The sequence below is a fragment of the Eschrichtius robustus genome, chromosome 16 (assembly GCF_028021215.1).
Source record: "Eschrichtius robustus isolate mEscRob2 chromosome 16, mEscRob2.pri, whole genome shotgun sequence".
Classification (NCBI taxonomy): Eukaryota; Metazoa; Chordata; class Mammalia; order Artiodactyla; family Eschrichtiidae; genus Eschrichtius; species Eschrichtius robustus.
The window spans coordinates 75,242,801-75,255,892 of record NC_090839.1 but is presented as its reverse complement, the minus strand read 5'-3'; the positions used below and the strand labels follow the sequence as shown (position 1 = coordinate 75,255,892).

The 13,092-nt window shown below is 53.3% G+C and overlaps 1 protein-coding gene across 1 annotated transcript; it reads right to left on the bottom strand.

Annotated features, from left to right (window-relative positions):
• Positions 1 to 3,723: 3,723 nt before the first annotated feature.
• C16H16orf82 (chromosome 16 C16orf82 homolog) lies at positions 3,724 to 4,388 on the bottom strand. The gene is given in 4 exon segments (XM_068525271.1): positions 3,724 to 4,211; positions 4,214 to 4,282; positions 4,285 to 4,342; positions 4,344 to 4,388. Coding segments are annotated over 4 exon segments (660 nt in total).
• Positions 4,389 to 13,092: the final 8,704 nt, after the last annotated feature.

Sequence of the window (13,092 nt, the reverse complement as noted above, 5' to 3'; positions counted from 1 at the left end):
AGCAACTCTCTCCCCAGCCCAGTTAATAATTCAGGAGCCAGCGCCTGCAGCCAACCCATCATTCCAACTCTGTTGCACCCCAAACGCCGAGCTAGTGGACAGGAAAGAAAAAAATCACTGTGCCCACTTGAAAAATGATCCTTACTTCAAGCGCTTGCTGCGTGCCCAGTGCTGGGGTGGGAGGGAGCTGGGCCAACACACATCTGCCGGGCAGACAGTGAGAGAAGGATGGAGCTGTCCTGGGGGCTGGGGCGTGCACAGTAAGCAGTAGTTAACTTTTGGATCCTGAGCTACATTTGTTTTTGGACAGTGGGCTGTAGTTGCTGGAGAACGGGCCTTGGAGGACCCAGATCTCTTCCTCTGATTCAGCCATGCATCCTTCACTCACTTGCCTGCTCATTCATTCATTCATTCATTCGGCGATCATTGGTGCCGCTGACAGGGATGGGGCCTCGAGGATACAGATGGGGTGGGACCGGGAATTCCCTGGCAGTCCAGTGGTTAAGACTCGATGCTTTCACTGCCATGGGCCCGGGTTCGATCCCTGGTCAGGGAACTAAGATCCCACAAGCCATGTGGCACGGCCAAAAAAAAAAAAAAAATCAGCTGGGGTGGGAGTGGCACCTCCCCTCAGGGAGACAGACACATCCAGTGGGAGGCATTATATTTAGGGGCCTGAGACAAGAAACAGCTGGCTGGGGGCCCTGTGTTTGGTGTGGCCTGTGGCCTGGGTTTGCTGGGGGCCCGATGAGTCCAAAGCACAGAGGGAAGGGTAGAGAGGCCAGTGGTTAAGATCATGGACTCTGGAGCCACACTGCCTGTGTTCAAATCCCAGCCCTGCCAACTAACTCACACAGTGTTAGCCTTTCTGTGCCTCAGTTTCCCCATACGTAAAATGGAGTTAATAATGGGAGGCTGAAACAAACTTCCTCATATTGTTAAGATAATGAACAGGGAGCTAGATCATTAAAATGAAAAACCAAAGCTCTAGCAAATACAAAGTTCCGGTAAAGCAAAGCTTCCTTTAGAAAATGAGTTGTCAGTTTCCTATAAAGTGAAGCACGCTTACATGCCACCCAACCATCTTCTCCTAGGTATTCACCCAAGTGAAGTGATAAACTTATGTTCGCACAAAATCCGGTACATAAACACTTATTAGCCGATTCATCACCTCCCCAAACGGAAACAAGCAGAATGCCTCTCAACCAGAGGACTGATAAACCATGGACCCTACTCAGGACGAACATAAACGATGTTGGTGGGTCACAAATGCATTAGCTAAGTGAAAGCAGCCAGGCTCAAACTGTGATTCCATGTACATGACATTCTGGAAAATTGTAGGGACAGAAAACTGGTCAGTGATTGTGGAGGTGGGAGGAGGGACGGATATAAAGGGGCATGAGGGGATTTTGGGGGGGGATGATGGAACGAGTTGGTATTCTGGGGGTGATGGTGGATCACCATGACTGCACGTGTGTGTTTGTCAAAAAGCATACAACTGTACACTAAAAAAGGGTGAATTATATTGTATGGAAATTATACTGCACGCAAATTACGGCAGGCAGAGGGAAGAGTGTGTGCAAAGGCCCAGAGGCTTGAACTCAGGTTTGTGACAGTACCTAGAGCGTTAGGAGGAAGTAGCCGGAGTTGAGGTAGGGAAAACATATTTAGGTCAGTTTGTGAAGAGCCAGGAAGGTCGGGGAGACTGTCCTTCAAAGGGGTGCTCATGGTTGAGGGGAAGGAGCCCACCCGTCCAGACACGTGGCACCCTCAAACCCAGAAAAACTCACCCCTCCTCAAACCCATCTGCTGAACCATCTTGACTCCTAAGCAGATGCTCTATTAAGCAGGCTAATTTGTGCCTGTGAGTGAAACAAGGCAGAAACCACTGTGCCCATTGTACAGATGGGCAAGAAAAGGGAAGGGATCAAACGGTGTCTATTACTAGCCAGGTACTTAAAATACGTTTATCGTGTAATCCACGTAACCATCCTATCCATGTATGAGATAGGGGTGACTGGTCTCATTTTCCATATGAGCAAGCTGAGGCTCAGAAAGTGTGAGGATTTTGCTTAGAAGCAGCAGAGTTGGTAGCTAAGCCCTACTCCTTCCACGGTTCTTCAGTATGATCGTGGCCCACTGTCATGGTAGCCGTGCCAGGAAAGCGTACAGACTCACACACACACACACACACACACACACACACACACACGCACACAGCCTCTCCAGACACCTTTTATTGTCTTTGGTGCCCCCTCAGCTTTCCTTCTGGTACCCAGTGGATGTCTTCATGACTGTTCTGGCCTCTGTCCCTCCGAGGACACACTCATTCCCCCCATTCCCCCCCCCCCCACACACAAGTCTATGTGATCAGCCCCGGGGAGTGCTTTATTGTCCTGAGAAGGGGCGGGGCAGAGACCTCAGCCCTCCCACCTACCTAGGGGTCATTCACTAAATGGCCCAGAGCTCACCCATTGCAGCCATTCTCGGCTGGGTTGGTCTCTGTCACCATGGGAAGCACTGTCCCAACCATCTCAACAAAGGATGGTTCCTGGCCTCTCCTCTTGTCTCTCTGCCTCCTCTGAGATCCAACAGAGACACGGATGGACGTCAGGGAGCATTTGCTCCTGGGAAGATCCTGGGCTGAAGCTGTCTGGAAACAGGGTTCAAAATGAAAGTGTAAAGCTTCCCTGGATGATGGTCCTCAGGGATGGGGCTCCATTGATGCAGTCGTCACAGTTGTCCTCTCTAGACGCTCCTGGCTCCTGTGGGCAGCGCGCGTCACAGAGCGTGCTTGGGACAGAGCCCCCTGGATAGCGCTCGCTTCAGCTGGCTCTCGACATGGACAGTCCCATCTGTGGTTGGTGGTTGTGTCTTCTGAGCTCATCATGGTTGGTGTCGGTTGTAGATGGTGTCCTCCACTTAGGATGGTTTCATCGTGGAAGCTTCTAACTTCAGATGGTTCTTAATACAGTTGACACTTGCCTTGAAAACAGTTGTCCCCACTGATGAGTTTATGCACAGGTGATCCCACCAGCGATGGTTCTCAACAGAGATGGTTTTGCCATTGATGGATGCTGTCAGGGACGGCTTGTCACTGGGGTTCACAGGACTGATGTTATTGCCACTGGTGGTCTTAACACAGGTGGACCCAGCACTGATGGATCTTGATCGTATTCTTCCCAAGAATGGTTTTCAGTGTAGATGGTCTCATCATCGATTGCTGATTCTCGGTGTAGTTGGCTACGTATGACTCTTCTGCTGATGGTTGTTGCTACAGATAGGGCTATCCATCGATGATTTTGACCAAGTGTGTACTTTTTAAAGGTCTTTCTTACTTTTGTTGGCAATAACCACTCTGGGTGAAGTCTGGGTTTGCTCTGTCCTCATGTCTGCATTTTTCGAGGTCCTAGTGGCGAATCTTCTCATAAAGGCATGCACACCTGGGCAGGCTGCTCACCCTTGGTGACCTGGTCCCTAGCATTCACATTGCCCCCAGCTTTGTCCCCCGGAAGACTGGTGTTGCTCTGCAGCCCGCTTTGCACATCGCCATCCACCCTGATGCTCTGGAAGCTGCTGGCCTGGCTGGAGGGAAGGCTGCCCGTGGAACTGACCAGCCCGCTGTTCACCTGGTAGTTCAGGGCGCTGCTGCCCAGGCTGATGAGACTGATGTCACTCAAGCTGCTGGCCCTGCTGGCCACGCTGCCGCCCGGCAGGCTGGTCTCACTTTTCCCTTCCAGTCTGCACGGTGCTGTCAGCTTGGCTGGCCAGCCGGCTCTTCAACTGGTTGGGAGAGTAGGTGGCGCAAACCTGGCTGGTCTGGGCGCCGCCTGCCTGGGTGCGGAGGCTTCTGTTCAACCGCACGATTCGACTGCTGCCTCCCAGCAAGCTGACCTCGCTGCTCTCCTCATCCCCCGCGTACCCGCTGCTCAACCGACTGATGTCACTGCATCTCTCCAGGCTGGAGTGCTGCAGGCTCGGCGGCACGTTGCTCTCGCGGCTCCAGGTATTCCCCAGGTCACCACCAGAATCTCTCAGGGGCTCCTGAGTGGCTCCGGTGTCATTGCATGGCCTCGCGGGGGAAGGGGGCTCTAAGCTGGGTGGCTGTAGGCCTGGACCTTGGCCCTGAGCATTCCAGGCAGGAGACTCCCCTTGTCTACCCTGGAGGGAAGCAGGGGGCGGCTGACTTGGCTTCTCCAGGGGGAGGGGTTCCTGGACGCCTCTCAGTGTTGGATGTGGTGTGTCTGGGCAGAGGAGGCTCAATTTATAAGGCTCCCCTTTAAAAGGGAGTGTTCTGATTGGCTGGCTCGGTTCCCATGGTGATGGTGCCTGTGAGGCGGGTGGGTGGGGTGGGAGGGAGAACAATGCTGGGCTGGCACCAAGTGCATTAGCAGCAGTTGGGCAGAAAAAGGGATCACGGCCAGAAGAGGTGAGAACCACTTTCAGAGAGGCCTGTGGCCTCTGCTTTGCCATGTCAGGAGACCTGGCCATGCATCCCAGCCGAGACCCTTCTGAGCTGTGTTTCCTCACATCGCTTCATCTTCTGAGCCGCTTACTCCTCGCTGAGCCACTTGTGAGGACTGCAGAGAATTTCACAGTCAGGAGTCTAAACTCAGGTTTTCCACGGCCCTGCCTGATCGAGCTCCTGCTCTTAGCCGCATCCCCCGTCACACCTTACCCCGTCCTTACCTCGGATGCCCAGCCGCACTGGCCACTTTCTTATTCCGAGCCCTTACCTGCCACAGGGCCTTTGCACTGGCAGTTCCCGCCACCTGGAATGCTCTTTCCTCGGTCCCTTCAGGCTTCAGCTCCCGTGTTACTCATTAAGCTTTCCCTGGCCTCCCTAAGAAGATCCCTCTATTATTCTTCAGGTCACATCCTAATTTATGGGCCTTGTGGCTTTAATTATGATTTGCGATTATTTTTATGTATTGGTTATTTATTGCTGTTGGTTCCCTCTGCTGCAATGTCAACCTCATGAGGGCAGAGATTTTGATTTCTTATTTTCTGCTCTGCCCCTGATACCCAGCTTAGTGCCTGGCACATAATATAATAGACGCTCATTAAGCACTTACTGAATGAGTGAATCGACCACCTTCGGACGTATATTATAACCACGCAGGGAGCTTTTTATGAGCGTTCGGATTTTTGAGGACAGTGGCTCTCCCTCGGCTGCTCATCAGGATCACCTGAGATCACCTGGGTCCCACTCCCAGCGGTTCTGATGAATTGGTCTGGGGTGAGACTTTGGCATCAGAATTTTGAAAAGCTCTCCAATGTGATTCCAACGTGCAGTCAGCATTGAGAACTGCTGTGCCGGGAGAGAGGCTTGGCTACCTGTGCTTTTTTGTAGGTGATTCTGTGTGCAAATCTGATTAAGTAGTACTGTAAGTGAGAACGCCAAGCGTGGCACTTATTCGTCGATACTTAATAGATGTTCACTGAATGACTGAATTAAGAAATTCATTGACCCCCACCCCCCGCCACAAAGCATTCATAGGTGGGTTTTAAGGACTCGGGGAATTCATTGAAATTGTGTACAGAATTTGCACTGAGCTACAAGTATGCTTTTTTCTCCCCTAAGGGAGGAGTCACAGCTTTCATCAAATTCTCCAGGATGTCCGTGATCCTCAAAAGATCAAGAAGCATAAAGATTCAATGCAACTCTTGCCTAACACTTGGGAGAGGGATGGCCCTGGTGCTTAGCCTGACTGTGATGGGTCTGGAGAGGGCTGGCTGGCTCTGTTTGGGATGCAGGGTGAGGGGAGAAGGGAGGCGCTCCTTGGAGAGTGAGCGGCCCCGCCCCTTGGCAGTCAGCAGGGCCAGTCACCACTGTCGTGTTTATTATGAGTTCCTTTCCCATTGCCCGGGGCCATTCAGCGTCCCTCTGCTGTACACAGAGGCATCTCTTTTGCTTGGGAAATTCTGATCCTTCTGGGGTATGAGGGCATCTCAGGGCTGTCTGACTTCTGGTTCCCACAGTCCTGCATTCCCCACCAGGCACTGGCAGCGAAGGGGCAGAACCGTGGCTTTGTGGTGATCCAGAGGAAGGGGCGTGGCGGGAGCCAGCTCTTGTAGGAAGCAGGGACAAGGTCTAGCTTTAGGGGCCGGGCAGGAGGGAGGCAGGGGCCGACACCGAGCAGGTGGTCTGGGGCTCGAGACTGTCCCTGTCCCTTCACGAATGCAAAACAGGGCAGGTGCACCGATGCTGGGAATGGACGGTGAGCCTGTTGGGACTCATATTGCCTCCGCTTCCCGTCCCACCTGCCTCAGGTACACTGCACTCCGGGCCTGCGGGCTGTAGGGAGCACCTGGGGACGTGTCCAGGATAAAGGGCAGAGGGCGCGCCCGTGAGGAGAGGGCTCTTCCTTTCCAGCACAGGTAACGTCGGGATCGGTGCCTGCGGATGCAGCAAGACCACGTGAATGGCCGGGGCTTGGCTCAGCACCCTCCTCCTGAAAGTCTCTCCTGGTCACCCTGGGGGTCTTGGGAAAGCGTCAGACCAGAGCTGGCTCACCCAGGTGCTGTTTGCTGGCATCCTCCGGGGACGCCAGTGCGCAGGGCTCCAGTGCAGCAGCACCCCCCCTGAGCTCGCGGCCCCAGTGCCACGCACATCTGGGGAGAAGCGGGTGGAAGCTGGTTTCTCCATGGGCTCCTTTCTTGTCCTGGCGACCAGGTGCCAGGCTGCCGCTCCGGTTTCCAGCCTCCACTGCTATTTGCCCCCCGGAACCCTTCTCTCACCCAGATGCACGGTCCGGCCTCTTTCTCCAGACTCCCTTTTCTCTCATGTATTTCAGTTTCTTCACACAGCTGAGCGGTACCCCAGGACCTTAGCCTGACTCTGCGTCCCAGCCGAGGCAGTCACGTTATCTGTGTGTCCTGGAGACCAGTGTCTGCCTTTCCCTGGTGTGACAGAGATAAAGCTCTATGTTCACGGAACCGTCTCGTTCCTCTCCTGGGACTGTAGGAAAAGTACGTTTCCACCCCCTCGCGTCTAGGTGGGGACCACAGAACATGGGCAGAAGGGTTGGGCAGCGTCCTAGGCCTGGGATATCGGTGTCTCCTGTGCATCCTTGTTTTTCTTCCCTTTCTGCAGGGACCTTGGAAGCCACGCGCTGAAGATGGCCGAGGCCCACGGTGGACGGAGCCTGGGTTCCTGGATGATCACGCGGAGAAGAACCCCCAGCCTCATCCAAACGCACCTGCGATGTCAGCGAGCAGCAGGCTATGTTTGTACTAAGCCACCGAAACCGGGGGGAGGGACGATTATTTGCTGCCACGGCGGAGTCTGCTCTACACACACTAATATATCATGTGCTTGGACGTCGCCGATGTGTTTCACTGGTTTGGCCTTATCCTGAGGGTTTCTGCGGTGGGCTCTGGGGCTGTTTCCCTGCCCTACCATCTCCCCTCAGAATCCCAGCAGCCAAGTCCCCTGATGGGGGAAATATACTTGCTCAGATTTTGAGGATGGGAAAGAAAATCACCAGAGAGAGCTTCGGTAGCCCAGAAAACGGCCCAGCAGCCCCAGGCCTCCAACCCTAATACTTATTAACCTGAATTTACCCTGCAGAAACCCCCAGCTAAGTGAGGCATCAGTTCTCTGATGTGACACAGCATAACCACTCCTAACTCAGGGAGATATTTTCTGGTTTTCATTCATTCATTCAACAACTGTTTCCTGAACTCATCTTCCTTCTTTCCTTCTACCAGTACGGAGCACATGCTCTGTCTCAGGCAGTGTGTTGGCCCCTGCCCTCACGGATGGACAAAAAGATGTAAACGCATATCTGTTGCGTGATAGGAAAAGTTAGGGGGAGAATAAAGCAGAGCAAAAGGGTAGAGGATGACGGTGCGTGCGTGTGTGTGCGTGTGCGTGTGCGTGTGTGTGTGTGTGTGACATGTCACGTCTTTAGGCGTGTGGGAACTCACTGTCCCTCAGTGAGTGACCTGACACAGGAAGAGGTCATAGAGGGAGCCACGGGGACGCTGGGACCTTGTGGGCCCCGGTTAGGGCTTCAGATTTTACTGTGAGTGAGTTGGGAGCTGTTGGAGACTTTTCAGCAAAGGAGGGACACGCGTGGACTCGAGTTTGAACAGGCCGCAGAGTGGAGAACAGTCTGGAGGGGCAGGCGTGGAGCAGGGAGCGAGCCGGGGCTTGTGTAGTAGTTGAGGGGGCGATGGGGTTGGCCTGGACCAGGGAGAGGCAGTGGCGGTGCAGAGCAGTGTGGTTGGATCCCGGATGTATTTTGGAGGCAGGGCTCAGGATTTGCTGAGGGTCTGGACGTGGGGCTGAGAGGAAGGGCAGGGTCAAGGCCAGCTTGGGGTTCAGGAGCCTCAGTGTCAGAAAACAGGCAAGTCCCTCCTTGTGGACCTCACAGTTGAGCGCGGGAAGACAAGACTAATTTCAGACAGTGAGAAGCACTGTGGAGGAAATAAAACAGGTGATGGAGCAAGTGGGAGGGTGGAGAGCACAGTGCAGGGTAAATAGCATGACTGCTCTGCGCCACTGGGGCTCAGGCCAGGGGAGGGGCTTCAGACTCCGAGTGAGCTGCAGTCCCAATCCTGTGTCCCCCATCTGGGGGACGTGCCGTGGCCATCTTAACCTGTGAACCTCAGTTTCCCTACCTGGGAAATGGGGCAGCAGCATCGGTGATACCACTCCCCGAGCCCCGAGGGATGCTCCGCGGACCGACAGGAAGCACCAGGGCAGGGGCTGCCCCTGTGGGCTGCATGGCGTGGCAGAACGCAGGTGCATGCATGAAAAAAATAAGTATGTGCACTGGCATATAGGTATACATACGCGAATCCATGCACGCATATATGAATATATACATACGTATATATGCATGTATTTATGCAAATACATATGCAAGTATGTGTGTATACATATGAAAGCATAAGTATATACGTATGTATGTATACACATGTAATATTTATCCATATGCATTGATACATAAGTATATCTCCATATATTTGAACACACATATATGTATATATATGATACACAAGTATACATATACATGAACACATACATAAATGTATGTGTGTATACACACACACACACACACACACACACACATACACACTTTTTTTTAAACTATAAAACCCTCTGGCCCTCAGCACCCCCCGGGGCACCCACTCTCCCCCGAGATTGTCCACATGGAGCACTCTTATCTGAGATCCTCCCCTGCAAACCTCTGATGGAGGCCTTTATCTCTTCCCAGGAGGCCCCATCATCTGGCCCATCTGGGTAAGGGCCGGCATTCATTCACTTCGGAGCATCGCTGGGCATCTAGTGTGTGATCACTGGGCAGCGTGATGAGTGCTCCGCTAAGAGCCGGAGCCCAGCGCACACGGGGGAGCACGTGGGGCTCCCTATGCGGGGGCCGAAGCTGTGGAGGGACCGTGTGCGGGCCGAGCCAGACGCTGGCATGAATATCTCACTCAGTCTCTTTTCATCCTCTGTCTGCCCCAAAGCCCAGCTCCTGGCTACCCGACTGGGCCGCCAGGTAGGGCTTGTCGTGGGAGCAGCGAGAGGCATGCCTCTGGGTCAGGAGTGGTGGGTACCTCCGTACTCAGGTGCATTTGGCATCAGAGCTTAAATGGGTGGTCTCCAGCCTTGGACCTGGGGCCCTGGCAGCAGGACCTGGGGCTCTATACCTTCTCCCAGGTGTGAGACAAAGAGAACCAGCTCGGCCATGGCCTGGAGTGTGATCTGTCCAGGGAGAAAGGTAATTCTTCCTCTGAGTGGCCCCATGACTGATTTTCTCCCCACTATTTAAATTACTTACGGCACAAGAAAGGAACAATAGAGCGAATATCTGTGTGCTCATCACTCAAGTCAAGGAATAAGACCTTACTGATATAGCCTAAAACCCACTTACCCCTCCCCCTCGTGTCTCCCCATGGCAATCCTGAATCTGATGCACATCTTTATACTTGAAGTGTAAAAGGACATATTCCTAAACCAACATGGAATTGTTCTGCGTGCTGTTAATCTTGATACACGTGGTGTTCTTTATATGTCCTTCTACAACTGGCTTACGTTCAAAGATTTGTGAGATCCGTCTGTCGTTATACAACGGACACGTCTGTCGTGTAGCCCAAGTTCATTTTCACTACGTTAAGAGTATCCTATTGATGAATATCATAACTCATCCATTCTCTTGATGAACAGTTAGGTCACTTTTCCTCTTTTCCCCCTGCAATAAACATTCCTTTAAGTGTCTCTTTCCCGTGACGGTTCCCCTGAGGATTTCTGAGAAGGCTCCTCCCAAACAGACTTTTTGAAAGCTTCCACTTGTTTTAATTGCACGTAACGTATAGAGCAGCTACTTCTCCCCATCCTTTGGGCCTCCTCTTCTACCGTGAAGTTCAGCTTAGGGATGGGATAAACCACAGGGTTTTCTGTTGCCTCCATTGTTTTGTCATTATTTGATTAACATGGCCATTCCAGAATGTCCGGCTGCAGCTGAAGATGAGGCCACAGAGTTGACCCACTTGGGCGGGGTGAGGGGTGGGTGGCAGCAGGAACTGGGGGGACGCTGGGGCGGCTGAAAGGAGGTGAGCCTTTGTGAAGGCTGAGCGCCACCAGGACGCACCCACTCTTTCTGCTCAGGGCATGTCACCCCATTTCCTGTGATGTGGGGCAAAATCATTGTCTCACATTCTTCACTGCGGACTCGGTGTGTGAAGGATGGGGATGGGAAGGGAGGGAGGAGGAGAGGCTGCCTGAGGAGTGGGGAGGGGGCTGAGTATTCCTAGACCCTGCATGGGAACCAGGCGTGTGTTTTGCCGCTGCTGCATCCCCAGTGCCTGGAGGAGACTCAAGCGTTCCCTAAAGTTTTGCTGAATGAATAGGTGCAAAGTGCTTAGAGCCACACTGACACTTGGAAAGCTGAGTGGGTTTAATTCCTCTTATGATTGGGTTTTGGTATAAAGCCTCTTTATCGTCAACATAGGGCAAACCAGACGTTCGCTTTCGGGGTAGATTAGATGAGAAAGCAGAGTGACATCTTACCCAGGTGCTGAGACCTAAAGTCAGGAGGATGTTAAATGCACGCTGGACAGGGTTCTGGCCGGGGGCTGGGTAGGGTGTCCGGGCAGAGGAACCTTGGAGAAAGGTCCTTTGTTATTAAGTCCCAAGTTACAGATGAGAAAACTGAGGCTCAGTGAGCAGAACAAGATTTCCTAAAGCTGCATGGCTTGTAAGCAGCAGAGCTGGGGTTCAACCCCTTCTTCTGACTCCCAGTTTAATCTCACTCTGAGGGACACCTGGGGAATTACGGGTTTGCAGACCAGGACAGAGGTTCTCAGAGAGGTGAAACGGTGCCTGGGCCAGGAGGCAAGTGGGTGGCAGAGTGTAAGGGAGAGGCCACTTGTGTCCCGGAAGGTGGGGTGCATGGTGAGACAGGGAGCGGGAGCCTGGCCTGGGGGCCTTCCCTCCCAGGCACGCCGGGTTAAGCTGTGCGACCCCAAGCGCCCTGGGCTCTGGAGCCTTGGTTTCCCCATTTGTAAGGGAACCAATGCTGTCAACCTGCTTCCCTCTCTGGGCTTTTGGGTGCAGGCGGGGAGCTCCCCAGAACTCCCAGAGGAGAAAACATTGCCAGGGGGCAGTTAATCATCACTGGGTCCGCAGACCGGCCCTGGCTGCCTGCCCCATGGCTTCCTGGTGCCTCCCAGTGCATCCCCGCTGCCAGGCTGCCCTGCCTGCCTGCCTGAGCCCAGGGGAGAGAGCTCCAGCGAGGGCAGGGCTGGCCCTGAGTTAGCACAGCAGGGCCGCCTGCGGAATGCGGCCACCGCTGATGGGTGATGGCCTTTTGAGCAAATTATTCCCTCACTTTCACAGAGAGGAGGAATTATTGGCAGAAAATGAGGATATAAAACCCTGTAGGACAGGGAGATCAGCTCGGTGCTTTGTGACCACCTAGAGGGGTGGGATAGGGAGGGTGGGAGGGAGACGCAAGAGGGAGGGGATATGGGGATATATGTATACATATAGCTGATTCACTTTGTTATACAGCAGAAACTAACACACCATTGTAAAGCAATTACACTCCAGTAAAGGTGTTAAAAAAAAAAATCCTGTGGGAGCTGGGCACCTTTTGGGGCACTGAGCGCCAAGCACTTGGAAGCCGTCCAGCAGACTGGTTCATTTTTAATGATCTAGGACTATAGTTTAATTCTGTTTAATTCAAACGACGTGACATAATATCTTTCATTTGGACTTAACAACTGCACGGCGCTGATGCGGCTCCCAGCATTCTCCGGGCAGCACATTCTGTCGTTAATGCACATTCCCTCTCTCTGGCCAAATTTAAAGGGAAGGGCTGTAGCCTCGGAAGGGAGAGATCAACAGAGAATAGGTCACATCAGTTATTAAGGAATGAAAATGAAAATGAATTCATTCTTTCCTCCGTTGAATAAGCAGCTGTACTTGGGTCTCTGTGATCCATGAAATAGGCTGTCAGGAAAATAGGAAATGGGCCGCGTTTGAACTTCACTGGTTGATTCTGCCCCGTTGCCTTGGAGACTGGTATCACCGCCCAGGGCAGGGGCCGGGGGAGGAGGGGCACCCACATTTATGGGGCACCCACTGTATGCCAGACGACGGGCTTCATCAGTCCTGGGTGGGTGGGGGGGCACCATTATCCCCGTTTTTCAGATGAGTACAGTAAGGCTCAGAAGGGGCTGGGGACTTGCTCCAGGCCACTCGGGCGCGGAACCCTGCTGCAGTTTGACGTGTGCAGCATTATGGCTGGAATTCGGCCTGGAGAACCTCAAAGCCTCGGTCTCCCCTGGGTTCAGTGTGAAGTGTCAGCTTTCCACACCACAGAAATACCCACTGCCACTGGTTCGTGGTGAGCGGTGAACGAGGGAATGAACTTCATGAGCTTAGCGCAGGGCTCCATGCAGAGTGATTGCTCACAAACGTTACCCTCGTCACGAACTTCCGCCTTTCCATTCCTCAGATGGTAGAGCGTGAGAGTGAAGCCTGGAAAGCAAGTGACTTACGTGCCCTAAGACCTAGTTCAGGTGGCTGCTGGGGCTGGGATCTGTCCCTCGGACTGGGCTGGGGGTCCCTGTTCT